At 46.5% G+C, this 19968-nt stretch overlaps 1 protein-coding gene across 1 annotated transcript in view; it reads right to left on the reverse strand.

Annotated features, from left to right (window-relative positions):
* Positions 1-1482: 1482 nt before the first annotated feature.
* The window catches only part of MIGA2 (mitoguardin 2), a 38941-nt gene continuing 20455 nt past the window's right edge, over positions 1483-19968 (reverse strand). The window contains exons 5-16 of the mRNA XM_054998085.1: positions 18751-18868; positions 17304-17437; positions 15528-15642; positions 13493-13593; positions 12036-12151; positions 10120-10192; positions 9883-9969; positions 8101-8199; positions 6861-6995; positions 4069-4122; positions 3137-3253; positions 1483-2325 (exon numbers count right to left, since the gene is read on the reverse strand). Of these exons, the coding sequence (XP_054854060.1) occupies positions 2125-2325; positions 3137-3253; positions 4069-4122; positions 6861-6995; positions 8101-8199; positions 9883-9969; positions 10120-10192; positions 12036-12151; positions 13493-13593; positions 15528-15642; positions 17304-17437; positions 18751-18868 (1350 nt within the window). The 3' untranslated portion in view covers positions 1483-2124. The remainder of the gene's footprint in view (positions 2326-3136; positions 3254-4068; positions 4123-6860; positions 6996-8100; positions 8200-9882; positions 9970-10119; positions 10193-12035; positions 12152-13492; positions 13594-15527; positions 15643-17303; positions 17438-18750; positions 18869-19968) is intronic.

Genomic DNA, 19968 nt, shown 5'->3' on the forward strand with positions numbered 1-19968 from the left:
ATGCTAAACCCTCCCTTGGCCCATGGCATTCCTCTCTGTAGTGGACTGTTCTCTTCCCAACCCCCCCGTACTTTTATTGTAAGCCAAGTTCCAACACTGGAAGCGCTTATGGGAAGTGGCAGGTGTGGGGAAGATTTACCTGCTCTTATCTGAGAACCTTCTGTTCTAGAAAATCCCCCTCCTGTTCTATGTGCAGTTGAGGAAAACTTGGATTTAAAGAAACGGGTCTGCTGCCGTCTCATACAGTATGGCCCTTTAACTTCTGCCACTATCCCTGCCAGTCCCCACCCAATGACTACTGTTCTAAAAGCACATGGGGCACAGAGCCATACAAGCTTGGAATCATTACTCATATGACTACGACCCTTTCCCTCTAATTCTGCCACAAATAGGGTTTGGTTTCTAAAAGCCCATTCAGAACTACAATAGATAAAGTTCACTCTGGGTGGAGAGGTGGTTAGATGCTCTTCTTCCTGGAACACGGTTTTCTACCCAAATTTCAATTTGAAGGCCTTAATTTGCCATTTAAGACACATGGTTAGGCACCTCAGGCCAGAACCAGTAGTACGAATGCAGGAAACGGCAGGAAAAATGTGAGCTCTACTATTCCCAGATGGGAGGATTGGTTGTTAGAAGCCTTTTCATATAAGAATATCAGACCCCAAACAAATGTAATGACCAAAAATCTGGGAATGAACTGTATGGATCCCATAAGGCTAGCTCTTGGTCTTAGAGGCCCAGGACAAGGTTGCTAGCTAGCAGACCTCACTGAACACACTACCCCTCGCATATATCCTCTTGCCCGAGGAATTGCACATGACACTTTCACATGCCTCTAAGTCCACTTAGACTATCAAGGCCGAGGAGTGCCAATAGACATGAAATGGAAGACATCCATGTCGCCGCCTCCAGGGCGATCGCCCGTTCCTGGTGGGAGCAGATAGCCAAGCAACACTGTTTGGTAGTGGGCTCTCTGGTAGTGGGCAGTGGACAGACCACTGATTCCTGCCCGGGTACTCGTACGGTACTTGTAAATTTTCCTGGGGATGGAAACTCTGCCTATGCAGGACAGGGCAGCAAAGGTTACCGAACACCATACAACATGTTCAGCGGGGCTGAGTTTAGAACGATTTGCCACAAGCCGTGTCGCAGAATTCTCGAAGGCTTTCACGGCCGGAGAACGATGGTTGTTGGGGGTTTTCCGGGCTGTATTGCCGTGGTCTTGGCATTGTAGTTCCTGACGTTTCGCCAGCAGCTGTGGCTGGCATCTTCAGAGGTGTAGCACCAAAAGACAGAGATCTCTCAGTGTCTGAGACACTGAGAGATCTCTGTCTTTTGGTGCTACACCTCTGAAGATGCCAGCCACAGCTGCTGGCGAAACGTCAGGAACTACAATGCCAAGACCACGGCAATACAGCCCGGAAAACCCCCAACAACCATCGCAGAATTCTGTTTATAAAAGCGTGATTTGCATCTTGCTTACCAAGTAGGACAGAATCTGTCACAAATCACACTTAGCCAGACAACTCTCAGTTTACGAACACGTTCTCTAGTTTCAGTGCTTTACAGAATCTTTCACTCCTCTTCACAGCAAGGGCCAAAGGCCATCTTCCTGTGCAATCAGACAGCATCATGTGCATTAAAATTCTCAAGTTTTTTTTTTTAAAAAAATACATCTCAACATGCCAGTGAGTAATTTTAAAAAGGAATGCCCAAAGAGGAAAAAAGGTAGGAACTGGAAAGAGCCCACCCCCCAACTCCCCTCCCTGCTGATGTGTACACAGATTCTCAATAGAATTGGGGGAAAGTGCTTGAATTCACTACCTCCTGGCAAGGCTGGGAGCCTAGTCCCCAGATGTTTAATCCCAAATTATGCTGCAACTAAAATCTATATTTTTTTTAAAAAGGAGGAGGGACAGGTGAGCAAAGAACAAGTGCAAGCCATCAAGTGTCCTTGAACAGTGCCTGCCAAACCTCCAGATAAAACTATGAACTTCCGGTCAAATGGCCAATGCAATCAAGTCTGTCTGGGGAAGGAGGAAGAAGTCTTGCTGCCACGGATTAAGCTACCCATTTAGGATAGGCAGTTGCTGACAGAGAAGGCCTCTCTCGCTTAGGCCGAGTCTAACTGAATTCCTCAAAAGGTACAATGTCACTGGGCAGGCTCCCGTTCATCTCTGGGGTGGTCTCAACACCCAGGTAGCCCAGAAGTATTTCACTGCGGCGTTGGGAGAGCTGGAGGATGTCTTCGGCGAGTAACTGTACTGTTGTGTATCGCACAATGTCCAGGTCAAACATGTCTTTCAAATACTGCAGGATCTGGTGCTGGGGTTTGGAAGAAAGGAAAACCATGAAGGCAATGAAAGAAAGTTGATGTCGCCTTTTATTCATTTATCTTTTTCATATTACTACATACAACACCGTTAAAATCACATTCAACACAGCTGAAAATTGACACGTCTAATTTGTCAGAAAATTATAATACAGGAACGCAATTGATAAAACGTTGATATAAATATTATATCTGCGCTCCCTTCACCAAATCAGACAGACTCCACACATCTACAAACTCTCTGACCCATAGACATGTTAAGCTGCCCATTGAAATCAGTTCATCGACCCATCTAAGTTCAATATTGTCTACTATACCTGGCAGCTGCTCCTTAGGGTCTGCAGCAGGGGTTTTCCCAACCCAGCTACACAAGTTGCTTTCAGTTGGAAATGCTGGGAATTGGCTCACAAGCTGTGGCCCATTCAAACTGTGTACATTAATTCTCTCTTATATGCCAATCTAGTTCAGCGGTATCTAATCTGACAGACAACAGCTCTCCAAGGCCTTGGATAGAGGCAGATCTCCAGCTGTCTTTTACCTGCCTGGAACCGAATTCAGGCATGCAAAGTGTGTGCCAAGTCTCACCATTTCAGTTACTTTTGACACCTAAACAACATTTCATCTTTCAGTGACCCACGCTTTTATTCGCTACTGCCAGTAAGCCTAGTTTTCATACTATTGGGGGAAGGGGTTAATATTTTTTAATTATGAGGTTCATACTATAAAAAGATGAATTAAAAACTTCAAAAAAGCTACAGTGCAAAATTTCTTTTGATAAAGCTATCCCCCAAATAAAACACTTACTTTGAAAAAACTGCAGACCTCTGACAGATGCTCCTTGGGCCCCAGGAAGCCAAACGCTAGAACAGGGCTGACATGCTCCGATACGGAGTAGAAATGAGAGATGAAGCCGTCTGGAACCTGCCATGGGAGAAAACAAAGAACTGTTTAGATCTAGTTTCTGCTTATTCAAAACTGAGCACAACCCTGTTTCTTCAAGATCACGGGCAGACAGATGAGGTTCCCGTACTACCTCCCTTGTCAGAATTCGTCTTGGTTACATTCACAGCAAGACTAGCCGTGATCTGTCAAGGGACAGACAGTTTCAGAAATGCATACTGTTTCCACCATCATTTACATTCCACTCACTCAAGCAAGCCTTTATTGGCATATATAAGATTTTAAATACAGAAATGAGTCCATACAGACTGAGATTAAAATTACAACTAGGAACAGGGCAGCAGTACAGCAAAATCAGTACAGAATATTACTTGTCAGGGCGTATAGCCATAGCATTATAGAGAAACTTTGCTACTATTTCAGTTATTTCCCCGTCTGGGTTGTCAGGCAGAAACTGAACCTTAAAGTCATCAGAAAACATGGTCACCATTAACCATGTTTTAGTCATCAACATTAACCTTGGTTAATCCTGTTTCCACCATCATTTGCATTCCCTGGTCACCACTAATCATGTTTTAGTCATCAACACTAACCTTAGTTAATGCTGGTTTCCCTGCACACCTGGTATTAAAACCATGGTTTGAAATGGGTTTGCAAGCCATGGTTATAAGACAACCTGGTTAATAACAACCAGGACTCAAGTAACTAAACCAAGGTTAATTCTGGGAAGGGAAGGATTCATTCTAGAGATGGCATGCTGCCAATCTGCAAACTACGGTTTCTTTTGCATGGGTGCTTTATGTTCTTTCCTTTTCAGTGTTTCCCTTTTCACTTACCATCAGGAGCCGCCGCTTTGCTTTTAGAACAGACCAGCAGGCAGTTGCAAGGGCCTGAAATTTAAAGAAATAAAAACCCACAGCTGATGTTGTCATTCCCCAAAAGGTTTATTCTGTATACAAGAATCACAACACCCAAGACTCCTCCATGTATGCTTTACTGTGTGTATTACATTAATTCCTCGTCCCTACCCTTCCATGACATGTGCGAACAGCCTGAAGGTCTTTAGTTACATTGCTGAGGAGTTAAATGTACATACAAGGCGCCAATTAGAAATATCTCAAAGACCCCCCCCCATGGCACAGCATTACTATCTACATTCATACATACATACATGGGTCAAGGAGTATTTTGGAAGAAAAAGCAATTGTTTTAAACAACAACAGCCTTTATGCCAGTCACTTCCAAACTTTAGCTCAAAACTGTTATTTAGGCCTTGCTTTTAACGTTTAACCTATTTCTGGGCTGGCTAATTTGTGTGTACTAATCAAGAACCAGGGACGTCGGTGCACCAGCCCTGAGAGCCTGTCTGGGAGGCCTGTTCCCTGGCTTTCCCCCCATTGGCCAGGTAAGCAGTGGCGGGGGGCGAAAGGTGGGAATGGGATCCTATGGGGCATAATCTGCAATAGGGGACCTTTACCATTGACCTACCATACACGTTGAGTATAATGTGAAGGACTTTCCATTGTTGAGTTATTGTTGTTATGGGAAGAGCTAGGATCAGCGGAGACAATTGGTACATCCACCCAACCTATTCCGCCATATTGCTACGCTGGCCACTCAGCTAAGGAAATGGGCCAGCTGTCAATGGCCAAGCTGGTATTCCCCTCCCCCCCCATGGCCAGCCCCTTATACACATAACCACAGTATAACCCGTACATAGCTGTTCATTAGCATAGGTCATCTGTTGAGACCTTTCTCTGCATACTTCTATCATTAGGTGGCTGGTTAACAGAGAAATGGTGTTTTCTGCTGAGGAGCATAAACTATGGACTATCTCCCTCCTCCCACCCCAATCTTTCCACCTAGCAATCCACCGAGAAGCTGTGATTGACCCAAGGTCACCCTGCTGGCTTCAAGTGGAGGAGTGGGGATTCACACCCGGCTCTCCAGATTACAGTCCCGCCGCTCTTAACCACTACACCAAACTGGCAGCCCATGGCCAAGAGGAAACATAAAACATTTTCTAAAAAAGCCAGTCTAGATCTCCACTTTTTGAAGACGGATATGGCATCACTAATGCAGCCTGCCTTCAGCAGGCTTGCAAACCCAGTTGTTGGGAGTGACGTCCCACCTAAAGACAGACCAGATCCACACCTTCTATGCTTCAGCTATACGGTAACTAGATGTATTCCCAGACAATCCGGAAGAAACTGTGGCCAGGAGTGGCGCCAGAATTTCTGGCGCCTGCAGCTGCCCCTACATGCGTATGCACAGAGTCCCCACGCGTGCACGCACCCTGGATTGCGTGAAGATGTCACTGTGTGTGATGTCATCACGCAGCAAGCTGGCCCCATTGGCCGGCGGGTGGCTGGGACGGCGCATGGAGGCTGGGGAGGTTCCGTACGCTGCCCTGGACGCCTGCTGCACCTGGCCTGTGGCTGCTGTGCCCAGCCAAGGGCGTGGGTTGGCAGCAGCAGTGGCGATGCAGGGCTGGTCGGCTGCAGCAGCTGCGGGCCAGGCACGCCAGCTCCGTGGCATGCGCCCCCGCCCCCGGCGCCCCCTCCAGCGCCCCCTTCAGCACCTGAGCACTCAAGGCGGGGGCTGGACCTGCTTCAATGGGCGCACCGGTTCTGACTGTGGCTGGCACATTTCTAGAGCGCCTGCCCTGAGTGCAGAAGCTTTAATCTCTTGCATCTTCATCGAAAGGATCTCAAATAGCAAGAAAGGCCTAAGCCTTTGGCGTGCTAGGCAATCGTGAGCTAGGTAGACCAGTGCTGCAACCTGATGGAAGGAAACTTCATGTTTCACCCTCTCACTGGATTACTGTATATTAGTCCAGTCCCTTAAAGCTTGGACTGTGACTTAATCAGGGCACCCATTGGCATGCAGAAGATTCTATCACTGGTGCCCCCAGTTTAGAACGGTGGCCGCATTGGTCCTACCAGAGTAGGAAAACGAGTGTGTATTTATTGAATTATCTATTGGATCATCTATTTATTCCTATTTGTCACACTGTATGCACTGCTGCACTTTTGTTACTTGTGAGTATAAGGATTTATGATTATTTACTGTGATAGTTGATTACATTCCCTGGGAGGGTGATGCCCTCTTTTCTGATAGACTTATTCCCAAGGGAGCCTCATTTCGGTTGTGCACTGGCAGTCAGAGTAGACAATACCGAGCTGGATTGTCAGATTGTGTATAAGGCACCTTCAAGTCATCTTATGCTCTCACTGCAGGGCTTTTTTTCTGGGAAAAGAGGTGGTGGAACTCAGGACCGCACAATGACGTCACTTTGGGTCAGCTGGAACAAGGGGGGAGTTTTTTAAAGTTTAAATCACCCTTGGCGAAAATGGTCACATGGCCGGTGACCCCGCCCCCTGATCTCCAGACAGCGGAGAGTTTAGATTGCCCTCCACAATGCTCTAGCGGCATGGAGGGCAATCTAAACTCCCCTCTGTCTGGAGATCAGGAGGCGGGGCCACCGGCCATGTGACCATTTCCAAGAGGTGCCGGAACTCCGTTCCACTGCGTTCCCGCTGAAAAAAAGCCCTGTCTCACTGTATCCCTGCTGGAAAACATTGAACTAAAGGCCAGCTAAACTGTGCCTAGGTGCAAGGTAACACACCGTTTCTTTGAAGCTGTCTGAGAGCCAACGGTTGCGCAGAACAGCTATCACGGAAGATGGTGGGTTCTCCAAGTCCTCAAAGGCATCCATGAGGATGAAGTCTAGCACAATGTCGAAGAAATTCATGCAGACTACCTGTCAGAGGCAGGAAAGAGACAGAGAGAAAGAAGAAGTTAGAGGCAAGAATTGACAGAAGAGCAAGAAACATCTCCAAAAAACGATGCTTTCTTCCCCCAGTGCTGACCATTTTGGGCTAAATCAATCAGTTTTAAGGCATAATGACTCTCAAGTTCTATACAATATTTGACATCTACCTGGGACAGCAAGGGACCTTATTCCGTATCCATTCTGAAGAGGTTTTCCGGCCTTTCAGGACAAACAAAATGGAAGTAATACATCATAGTATGTATAACTAACCTGCAGAACTCATGCCACAGGTAACGATAATGGCCACAAGTTCAACTAGATTTAAAATATGGTTTGAACAAATGGATGGAAACTAGGCCTTATCAATGGCTACTAGCCACAGCAGCTAAATGAAGACATCAAAGCCACAGGGAGCATCTATCTGAATGCAGGTTGCTGGGGGACCAGCAACAGGTGAGGGGTAGTTGTCTTTAGGCCCCATTTATGTGCTTCCTGGAGTTATCTGGTCGGACACTAGTGGAAATAGGATAGTAGGACACAGTGGACCTTTTGTCTGATTCAAACTTTCTGATTCAACCTTCTCATCAGATATTTGCACATTTTGAGTCTTCTCTCTACATTCTTAAACACCAGAAGCATGTTTCAAATACGTGCACCAAAAATCTCGGATTGCAATATTCAGCACTCCAAAATGGAATTGCCTTGCAACATGTCATTCTCCATTCCTTTAGTTTTCATTCATATCCACTATTACCATTTTCACCCTCATTTCTTTGCTAGTCCTGTCCTTTTTTGTTTTACAGCATTTTAATGTCTTTTTAAAATGCAAAAACAGGCATCAATTTTACTACCAGCCCTCGTTATTTTCCTGACTAAAGTAATGCCCACAATTTCATCCCGAGTGCCAAGAAATCATAAAAGATACTCCAACTTTAAAATGAATTGGGATTCTCGTAACCTTCTGTAACATGCTTAGAACAGTGCAAAATACACAGCTCGGGATCTACTGCAAATCAACTTGTGCACCTACAGAGTTTCTCCAGGGCAATATGTTGCAAATGGGCTCTCCTTAAAGAGAAAGAGTTGCACAAACCCCTCGTCCTTCCAGTTCCTTCTGTGTAGTCGGCCAAGTCTCTTGTCTCAGTGTGTAGCGCAGCATTTCATCATAGCTCTCCAGAAAACCCTTCGTGTTCTTGTGGGGAGGTTCAGAAAACCGACAGAGAAAGATTATTGGTTAAAGGGAGGCAGGTTGTGGCTTTAAAGCCTATGTCATAATGCTGTTGGGAGTTGCAGGAGGGTGATCACGAATGGCATGCTGAACCCACTTCATGTCAATAAGCCAGGAAGGCCATATCAGAAGTAATTATCACCAAGTACAAATTCTAGGATGGTGGGAATTACTTTACTCCCTCCTGGCAGACCCCCTTGGCCCATCACCAAATAAGCTCATAGAGGCAGACGTCCTCTTGGGCTTCGGGAAGGGAAGTAGAGCTCACTTCTCCAGCCGCTGCAGCCCTTCTAAGCATTTCTGGGTTAATGGGCCCAGATGTTTCCTCCTTGTTTCTGTTTGACGATCTCTCCTCTCTCTCATTCACCCACAATTCTTGTATCTGTCCATACCTTCCTTTTAAATCATGCCTTCCTATCCGCTTTCTGCTTCCCCTGTTCCTTACTCCTCTATAATATACTGCAGGGGTAGCCAAACTTGTGTAATGTAAGAGCCACATAGAATAAACGTCAGATGTTTGAGAGCCGCATGGTACATTGAAGTGACTTCAGATGAGAAGGTGGGTTTGGGGGAGTGTCCTGAAAGTGACATCACAGAAAGGGGTGGGTTTTTGGTGCAGTATGCTGGAAGTGACATCATCGGAAGGGTTGGAGCTTGGGAAGAGCCATCACCTGACCTTTGTCTTGGAAGTGACATCACAAAAGTCACATCACAGCCTTGCTAGGCTTCACCCCCAAAGACCCCAGATGTTTTCTGAGTCAGATCTGACAACCCCAACATTTTTATTGAAAATATGAAAGACATGGAAGGAAAAAAGGAGAAGGGAGGGAAAGACATGGAAAGAAAGAAGGAAAAGGAGGGAAAGACATAGAAGGAAAGAAGGAAAAGGAGGGAAAGACATGGAAAGAAAGGAGGAAAAGGAGGGAAAGACATGGAAAGAAAGGAGGAAAGGGAAATAAACTAGACTAAAATAAAATGTATGGCCATGGCGATACTCAGAGACCTCCGTGAGCCGCACAATATGTCTGGAAGAGCCACATGTGGCTCCAGAGCTGCAGTCTGGCCACCCCGGTATACAGCTTTGTGGCCCCACCAATGCCACTTCCATCCACAGGTACAGGCAGGAAGGAGTGGACATTCAAGCTCCCCTGGGCTCTCTGCCCCCCCCCCCGTCAGCCCCACGGGCCATTTGGCAGCCTGTCACTGCTCTGAGGTGGTGGCCAGAGAATGCTAGCTAGAACCTCAGGTATCAGGATCACACACACAGGGAATGGACGGGGCGTTGCAACAGCGACAGAGCCTCTTGCTACGACTAGATGGACTGCCTTAATGTCTCAGGCAGCCAGGGAGGGCAGAATGAAGTCTTATTTCCAACAGAACCATGCACTGGATTCTAATTGATATGAGCTGTTTCGGAAGGCCATTTGCATCTAAAAAAAGCAGGATAAAAATAAAAATCAGGCATAACTCCTGCTCCCCAATGTAACGGTACCAATGGGTGTATGGGGGCGTGGAGGAATTTAGCCGCAAAAAAGCTTAGCCATCAAGGGAAGAAAAAAGAAGCGTGTGCGTTCATTCTGTATGCGGTCCCCCCAGAAAAAGTGGGAAGGGGGTCTTCAAGAGGGTCCGAGAATGCAAGCCTCCTACCTTTTCCGCCTTGGTCATCAGTCCCATCACCATGTGTTTGCCAATCTCCCCAAAAAATGTCTGGTTGCTGCCAGCCTGAAGAAGTTCCTGCGAAGAGACCACCCCAGTTCACAGTGAAAAGAACTCACTGTCCACGAAAGGGGAAGAAATGCCGGAGCAATTCAAACAGGCCATTGTGAACTAACGTTATCCAAGGAAAATCAAGCAGACGGACGTTTCAGGGGCTGGAAGACTCACCTGAAAAGCTTGCCTGACACAATGGAGCTTTGCCAGGAAGTCGTGATCATTGTAGCAGCCTAAAACCTCTGTTCTAGAAGAAAAAGACACGGGGATGTTACAAACTCCACTGGGATGGGCTTTATGAGTTGCTGGGGGTTTGTCTTGTTTTTATATCCACTGAAGGCAGTGCTGGAAAGCTGACACAGGTATGATGATGATATAAAAGATAATCAAGTAGTACAACCAATAGTTCCAGGCTTCCATTCTAGGGAGTCACTGCAGGTGGCAGGGGCAAAAGGCCGTTGAAGACCCGCTCAGTCAAACAGCCTCATAAGCTCTTATAGCACACTGAGTGTTCTATGTAGAAAAGAGCAAGAGTCCAGTAGCACCTTTAAGACTAACAACATTTGTGGTAGTGTACGGAGCTTTCGTGAGCCACAGCTCACTTCTTCAGATACACCTAGAATGTGAGTCCACCTGTCCTTATATCTTGGGGAGTGGAGTGATTGCAGAAGCCAAATGACAATAGCAGGCGTGATACGATAGGGTGGGATATGCAGAGGGGTGTGGATATGGAGAAATTAGCATTGGTAATGAGACAGAAAGCCTAAGTCTTGATTCAGTCCAGGTGGATACACCGTCTTGAGCTTTGTTATCAGTTGCAATTCAGCAGTCTCTTTTTCTAATCTCCCTTTGAAATTCCTCTGCAGGAGAACTGCTACTTTTAGGTGTTCCGTGTATGTATTATTATATTACATATAAACTGTACAACATCTTGTCCTCTCCCCACCATGTCCATCACAGATCTCATCAACTGGGGGTTCACATAAAGAACTTAAATCCCAGGTATACGGGGGAACCACTTCAGATCAAGACCATGGTGAGGGCTCTTAAACTTTTCTTCCTGCATCTTTTCCCTACCTGAAACTGCCCCAGAAAGCTGCTACTTGCTCTCTTGGGCAAGTCCAAGGAGTACTCATCATAGGCTACACATAAGTTTCCCCACTTGGGCAAAGAACAGTTTCCTGGGGTCATTTCAGGTCAGAAAAATGGTGTATGTGCAGCTTCAGCTCCCCCTGCCTGCAGTCTTGATCTGGATCTGGCCTCCCATATGCCTAGGAATTAAGTTCTGAGCACAAAACTCCCAGGACCCATCCAGTCCAAAGGACCCCCGGCAGATATGGGAGTGAGGAAACACAAGGCCTATGCAATGTATTGTTAGGTCTATGGTAATCTTCACACTGGCCCTGTAAAGCAGGCCAGCATTGCAAGTTGACATTGCTCACTGCTGGAGCTTGTTTTGCATGCAGAATGTCCGGACGTTCAAGCGCTGGCATTTCAGTTATGCAGAAGTCTTCCCCAGCCCTAGTGAGACCTTGGAGAAACCTGCCAGGGTAGCCTATATCCAGCAGTCAGCGGTATCCTATCCTGCCACAGATCGGGCAGTGTTATGGCATTAAGCGCTTCCAAACCATCCACTCAGCCAAACCCATTCGGTCCTGGCTCCAACCTGGTGGAACACTCTGTCTAAAGAGATTAGGGCCCGGCCGGATTTGCTATCCTTCCGCTGGGCCTGTAAGACAGAGCTGTTCCGCCTGGCGTATGGCTGACGCCCTGGGCCTCCCTGCCGGCCACCTAGAGACAGAGATAGCTGTGCCCCTACAAAGGGCACCTACCACCTTGCCTTTGCCATATATCCATGGAGGGGTTGGGTGGTGGTTGCCGGAGAAACCTGCTGCTATGTGTCTTTTTAAAATCTGCTGTATTGTTTGTTTGTGCGTTTTAAATACTGAATGAGTTTTATTGGTTTTAAAGGTACATGTATTTTATATTATTGTATAAATTGTAATCCGCCCTGAGCCTGCTGATGCGGGGAGGGAGGAATATAAATCGAATAAAATAAATAAATAAATAAATAATAATGTATCGCTCACCGTACTGTCCGGCATGAAACTCTTCCTTCCTTCACCAGCTGCAGAGCTTCTTCGTAGGCAGCAGCCGGCTTGGAGAGCTGAAAAGGTATTTCTCCAATTTTCAGAGAATCAAAGAGCTGTGATAAAAGGGGGGGGGGTCTTTGTTACCTTCACATCAACAGATCTTAAGACTTTGGTCACATCTTTGATTGTGCAAAGATTGACACAAAGAGCCAAAGCAGCTTTGGGAGGTACGACACTTGCATGGTGTGGGGGGAAAGGTACAGGGGGCAGGAACTCCAAGATCCTTGGCTGTGGGTTTGCTCCTTGACCTTGAAGACAATCTACTGTGATCTTGCCCCAATGCACAAAACACAAAAGGTTCCTTTTTTGTTCTTTGTCAGAGCTACTAACCAATGCTTTCATTCTTGAGGGTCTTTCTTTGTGGACCCTTGAGAACGTGTGCTGTGGGTCTACGCTGCCCTGCCCGTCCTCTTTCCTCTTGGGCTAAGGATAAAAACGAGCCTTCCCCCCAAACCATCCAAATCAGGGCTCATTTTGAGGGGGAATGCGCAGGAACGCAGTTCTGTCAGTTCCCCAAAGAGGTCATGTTAGGTGGCCCCACCCACCTGGCTCTCAGCCATTTGGGGCCTGTTTCAGCCTCGATTGGGCCTGGATCAGGCCTCTGACAGGTGATGGATCACTCTCCCGTTCAGCAGCAGCCCGATCCTGACCATTTTGGGCCCTTTTTTGGCCATTTTCAGCCCCCTTTTGCCATTCTGGGCCCAATTTCAGCCCTGGATGGTCAGGACTGGGTCCAAAACAGCCAGGATAGGTGATGTCAGGGGGTGTGGCATATGCAAATCAGTTATGCTAATGACACACTTCTGGTGATGTCAAGAGGCGTGGCATATGTTGAGTGATGCTAATGAGTTCCTCCAGCTCTTTTTCTACGAAATGACCCCTGATCCAAATAACCTGCGTTTTGTTGCCCTCGTTTACACTAACAGATCAGGATGGTCCCTGGTATTATGGGAGCAAGAAGCGGGAGCAAAGAGTGCGTTAGAAGTCGATGCACGAACAGCTGAATGTACAATTTAATCTCACATTTATCAGGTACTGGTCACTGGTTTTATATTTAACATGAAAGTGCTCTGGCTTCTTAAAAACAGAGGTACGTGAAATGCATTCACAGATGATGCGAATGCATTTACTATGACATATGAACAGTGTCGCTTATTACCACTCTGCTAGCAAGGAATGGCACAAGGAGAATGCTGAGTGGGCTCTAGGGATGTTTTCCAGAGAGCAATGAAGAGGCCCAACAGTTGCCAGGTGTCTCAAGGGCACACTCTGGAACGAACCCCACGCAATCGTTTGCCCCACACTAGTTTCCACAGCAGACATTCAAGGGTTCTGGGGCAGAAAAGTCTATGTGGAAAGAGCACATTGCTGTAAAATGGCAGCATTCAAGGCACCTCAGCAGCTGAGAAGAAAGAGTCCTCAGAGGTCAAGCTGTCTTCATCATCTGCCCGAAGCCTCAGTGATTCCTCTGTTAGTGGGAGCATAAGTGTTCTTTCTGGGAAAGGGAGAAATGAAATAACAACAACAACATTCGATTTATATACCGCCCTTCAGGGCAACTTAATGCCCACTCAGAGTGGTTTACAAAGTATGTCATTATTATCCCCACAACAAAACACCCTGTGAAGTGGGTGGGGCTGAGAGAGCTCTGAGAGAGCTGTGACTGACTCAAGGTCACCCAGCTGGCTTCAAGTGGAGGAGTGGGGAATCAAACCCGGCTCTCCAGATTAGAGTCCTGCTGCTCTTAACCACTACACCAAACTGGCTCTGGAAAGGATGCAAACCAAGATCTGGAGTGTAAGGCTAGGACTGGGAGATCCAGGTTCGAATCCCCATTCAGTCATGAAGCTGATTTGCTGACCTGGGACCAATCATATTCTCTCAGCCTAACCAACCTTACAGGGTGGTTATAAATGGAAACAAGGAGAATCATATATGCTGCCTTGAGCAAAGGGCAAGATAAAACAGATAGGTAGGATGTAGAAGTGTGTTGTGGAAGAAGTGTGGGCTACAGCCAACCAACAAAGGCCCCAGTCTTAAGCTCACTTATTTGGGAGTCAGCAACACTGAAATAAATAGGACTATATAGGAGTCGCTTTTGAGAAACTAATGGGAAAATTTTAAAACCAGAACTTAAAATAAATACAAAAGATAAAAATGGCAGTATAAACATTGGGGAAGGGTGGGGTAACTGAGGGAATGTCAAATGAAACGGAACAGTCTTTGCCCGCTGGCGGAAGATGGCCACAGAAGCTCCCTGGGAAGAGTGTTCCAGAGTTTGGGTGCCACTATGAGAAGGCCCTCTCCCAGGTTGCCAACTGCCTAACCTCAGAAGGTGGGGGCATGCAAAGCAGGGCCTCCATAGACAACTGTAGCAGTTGGGTAGATTCATAAGGGAGTAGGCAAGTCCACACCAGCACCTTGAATTGTGCCCAGAATAAATTGGAAGCCAGTGTAGATGAGCGAGACACAGGGCTTTTTTTCAGCTGGAACGCGGTGGAATGGAGTTCCGGCTCCTCTTGAAAATGGTCACATGGCTGCTGGCCCTGCCCCCTGATCTCCAGACAGAGGGGAGCGGTGCGGAGGGCAATCTAAACTCCCCTCTGTCTGGAGATCAGGGGGCGGGGCCACCGGCCATGTGACCATTTTCACCTAGGGCGATTTAAACTTTTTAAAATTCCCTCCTTGTTCCAGCTGACTCAAAGTGACGTCATTGAGTGGGCCTGAGAGCGTGCGCGCACTTTGCACACGTGCATGTGGTACCAGGGGCACCACCTCCCACCAGGAGTTGCCCCATGTGCTGGCAACCCACTGAGTTCCACCACCTCTTTTCCCAGAAAAAAAGCCCTGGCGATACATGTACCCTACAACCAACGTCAGCATCTTGGTTGCAGCATTCTGCACCAACTGAAGTTTCCATACAGTTTTCAAGGACCGCCCCAAGTACACTGTACTGCAGTAATCTAACCAGGACACGTTAGGATCTTGGAAACTGCCTCTGCCATGAATCTACTTCTGTGATCTTGGGCCCATCATGCACTGTCAAGCCTAATCTACCTCACAGGGTTGTTGTGAGGACACAATGTTGGCTTTCAAGATCTGACAAGATTGGGTTACCTGAACCATCCTCGTCAGGGCACCTTATGCATTAGCTAGCAGTATTTTAGGACTCTCAAGTAAGCAAGAGGGCATTATTTTATTTCGATTGCTTTTGTTTTTAAGGAAGATTATTCCGCTGTTAATCTATTACCGATCAAATTGTGTAGAAGAAATTGCCAAGACAATCGCAGAAGCAATCAGTGACATCAAAATCAGACTGTCAGGTGAGCCGCTCCAAATGCAAGTTTTAAGAAACAAGTTTCTAGCCCTTAGAGGGGGAAGGAAAACGCTAGAGAAAATATTCTACAGCCGGCCTCCAGCATCACTTACCGAGGTCTAGGAGCATGCTATCAGCAGGAAATGTTGAGCCAAACTCTTCCTGAAGGTGATATGCCCGGTGCAAAAGAGACTCGAGCTTTTCTGCAAACTCTCTTTTCTGGGATTCCTGGTTAAAATATACAACAAACAGTGCTTCAGTTTGGCTGGATCATACCTGTCACGTCATCTGAAACCAGTATTTGCAACATTTCTACCTCAGTGGTTTTTAAACAAGCCCAGAAACTTCAAGCTAAGCAGTTCTGTATACTTCCAGAGAATGCTCAAGCTCAGTTTGGCAAACCTAGAGAGAGCGAGAGAGCGCGCGCATGAGAGAGAGAGAGCGAGAGAGTGCGCGCGTGAGAGAGAACAGCCACTGAGAACACTTCTATGTCGGCCCCCCACTCCTGTACTCTGATGCAAAGAGGAATATTCTTCCAAAAGTCTGTCAGGCCCCTGAGATGACTGGGGTTTTCTGGGCCAGGAACAGCAGATGCAGTTGCCGTGGGAAAACTACAAGGAACCAACATGTAAACTGAACCAAGGAACCAACACGTATGCTATAGTAATGAAAGTTAAGAGATTTTTAAGACAGCCAAACGTGGTGTAGTGGTCAGAGTGACGAACTAGAATTCAGTCATCTCTCAGGTTAATCTACCTCACAGGGTAGTCATGAGGATAAAATGGGAAAGATTATACACACGCGTTGTCCTCAGCTCCTTGGAAGAAGGGTGAGGTAAAAATTGAAGAGAGTTTTTAAGGTGATGAAGCAATTAGCCCAGCTGACATCCTGTCAGAAAGGCAACGAAACTTCTGGCTGCCGCTGGCTGAGCTGCCTAGTCCCGAGGGCTTCTGTGGCTGCCACCAGCATTGCTGTTTAAGTCCTACAGAGTAGCAGGTCAGGCAGGAAAGCTTTGCAGGGCACGGGGGGGGGGGGGCAGGGGGTGGTGAGGGGAGAAGAAGTTAAGGAAAGGAGACCTGGAAAAGGTAGCAATCCAAAAGAGAGGTGTGAGGAAGGCCGGGAGGGAAAGGTAGAGAGGAAGAACTACATATAAAGCTGTCTTATGGCGAGCCAGACCATTGAGCCATCTAGCCCAGAATTGCCTCTGCTGACTGACAGCAGCTCTCCAGAATTTCAGGCTTTGCAAGTTTTTAGAAAAATAAACTAGAGATGTGAGGTACACACACTAGAGGATTTCTCATTATATCATATTCTGACCCCAGATCTATGTTTCTGGCGTGAATTTTATCTGGCCTAAGCTTATATACAGACAGGGAGAAAATCTCATTTTTACTTTCTGATGCTGATGCGTACGTTTCATGTAGAGTTTTACCGTTTGCTTTTGCTGCTATGAAGATAAGGTCTAATGAAGCAAGGAAAGACCGTGTTACCTTAATTTGCAGTTAACTTATTGATTTCTGGTTTTAACTGATGTCTGTTTTAGTGGAATTCTCCCCATGTTTCTGTAAATCTGTACTGTATATATAATTGTATTTGATCTAATTTTTATCTCATTTTATGGGGGTTTTGTAATTTTGTCACAGCCTATGGCTATACACAATAAACTTTGAACTGATGTGAGGTACTGAACGTGGTAGTCTTCTGCAAGCTCTAAAGGGAACTTCATGCCTATGCCCAAAAAGAGAGAGAGAGGAGAGATGTATATGAGCTGAAGAGAGGAAAGGAGAAAAAGGCTAAAGTTCACACACTGATTTTAAAAAACACCACGTTTGGGCTTCAGAGCTGGCATCATGGAATGCCACAGGCCTGAAGAGGTAGCGGGGCCTTACCTCTGGCAGCTCCTCGGGCAGCAATTCTGGCTCTTTAACATTGTCCCACGTGACTGAAGGGCTGGCTGGATCTCTCTGCCTGACCGTGAGGGCCTGCTCCCACTTCTGAAGGGCTTCTTCAAACAGTTCCATCCCTACCAAACAAAGGCAGGCATGCAAGAAGTTCTCTTGACCAAACATGCGAACACAATAATAAACAAGAGAAAAACATCACCGAGGAACTACTACAAACAAAACATTAACAACTTGTCGTGGAATTTTATAGACCTTTTTTGTTGCGGAATTTTATAGACCTCATTTAATGTGCTAAAGTGCTCTTAGCACAATACATAGATCCAATACGTTTTTATATACAATAAATATCCCAATAAATACCTATAAATATTCCAGTGTACAAAAATACGGTATGCTTGTACAATAACTACAGACAATTACATCCAGTATACAACTGTAACACCAGGGAAACCAATTTCCTATCGAGTCCCTTTAACCAACAAGGTAAGTATGTAGTGGACAGACCACCAGGTAAGTCTTGTAGTGGGCAAATGTTTTCATTAACGGATGTTATCCTCTTTTTTGCAGATGTCAAATGCCAATCTTCGCAGGAATGCCTTTTATATCCAACAACTCTAAGCCTACGAGTTCGGTAGCTGCCTACAACCCGCTTCACCTCGCTTCCTCACGGGATGTATATACAGTGCAAAAGGCTAACCTGGGCCGTCGTCACACGGGCATAAATTTAGCGCCAAACTAGCACCATCTCCCGCTGATTTCTCACCTTATTCCAGCTCTCTTGCGATTTCGCCATTCTCCCCAATCCACGCTTTGTGACTCTTTATGTTGTCTTTATCCACTTCCATGTGAATGCCCTGGATCGGCTATGAACGCTTTGCAACACCAAAACGCTCACTCTCCCTAATCTTCTGTCTCACCTAACACTGATTCTCCTGCCCTACACTCCCACAAGCCCCAGCGTGACCCGCAATTAAGCCTCAAAGTAATTTTTTTTTTTAAAAGTCAGCCTTAAAGCGCTATAGCACTATTCTGACATGGGCAGGAAACCTCTGCTACTTATCACAGTTGGCTTTTGGGTTGGCCCAGCACAACATTGGTATAATAGAAGAGTGATATAGTGCAAATATGCGAAAAAATGTTTTTTTAAAACGGCGGAATTTTTAGGGCCCCGTTTCCAGAGGCACTTTGACTGACCGTCAAATTGCACTTTCCCCTTTTAATGTGACTGACTGGAAGTGCAAGCAGTCATCAAAAGATGGGAGAATCTGTTCTAATAATGATAACAGAAGAAACGATTTCTAGTGCAAAACTGACGAAATAAGGGCCCGTGTGACAACGGCCCTGGTTTGGAACAATTCCTTAACACCAAGCCATGTTGATCAATTACCAATGGAATGCTTCTTCCACGTTACAAGGTCAGCCTCTCCCTCACCTTGAAAATAGAGGTGTTCTGCGCTACAGTCCCCTGCAGCTCCAGGATCTTCCACTCCTTGTCCCTCCCAGAGCCCTGCAGAAGCTGGTGTGGGGCTGGAGGAGTTCGCAGCCACAATCTGCACCATGAGAAGAGCAAAATGACAGTCATTCAGTGTGGATGTGGCAGGAAAGACCCTTCCTCCCCAAACTGTACAGCGTGGAGGCTGCGCCTGAAGTAGGGGCCACCCAAACTCCCCCTTACGGCCATGTTAAAGTTCGTATTTTCACCATTTGCCCAAGGAAAAAAGTGGGAGGGGGTCCAACATGCAATACCATTTGGTAATACTTAGCATTATAGTAAAGAGTCCTGTAGCACCTTTAAGAACAACCAACTTTATTGGAGCATAAGCTTTTGAGAACCTCAACTCTTTTCTTAAGATGCATCACCAGCTTTCGAGAACCACAGCTCTCTTCTTCAGATGCATCGCCAGCTTTCGAGAACCACAGCTCTCTTTGTCAGATGCATCACCAGCTTTAGAGAACCACAGCTCTCTTCTTCAGATGCATTGCCAGCTTTCGAGAACCACAGCTCTCTTCGTCAGATGCATCGCCAGCTTTCGAGAACCACAGCTCTCTTCGTCAGATGCATCTAACGATGCATCTGACAAAGAGAGCTGTGGTTCTCAAAAGCTTATGCAACAATAAAGTTGGTTAGTCTTAAAGGTGCTACTGGACACTTTACTATTTTGCAAGTACAGACTAACACGGCTAACTCCCCTGGACCTAGCATTATGGTAGCGATTTTGAGAGAACAGCTTGCCTAGGAGCACCAAGGGAAAGGGAAAGGGCAGCTTTGTATGCTTAAGATGCCCAGTTCCTGCAGCTCTATTACACACAGTGCTCGCCAAGTACGAAGACGGCAAGCCAAACCCTTCTCTGCAGCACTTTGGCAAGGGCCTTCAATTCAGTAGCTGAGCACATGCTTGGCAATGCAGAAGTCGTCTCTGACACCTCTTCACATTATAGTACTTATTATGAAATACCTTTCACCAATTGCTCCCCCCCCCCCGAATCCCAAGCCGTGATTCAGAAGGCAGCTTCATATTTTCGGTTTGTTTCCTGCCAAACTCTGAGCCACCAGTTAGTTAGTCAAGCTGAAACGCATGTCCCACCTTTTGCAAAAGAAGAGCCAAGCGAAGTTGTGCAAAAGCCAGAACGCTCACATCACAAAGAACTT

The sequence above is a fragment of the Eublepharis macularius genome, chromosome 14, assembly GCF_028583425.1.
Source record: "Eublepharis macularius isolate TG4126 chromosome 14, MPM_Emac_v1.0, whole genome shotgun sequence".
Classification (NCBI taxonomy): domain Eukaryota; kingdom Metazoa; phylum Chordata; class Lepidosauria; order Squamata; family Eublepharidae; genus Eublepharis; species Eublepharis macularius.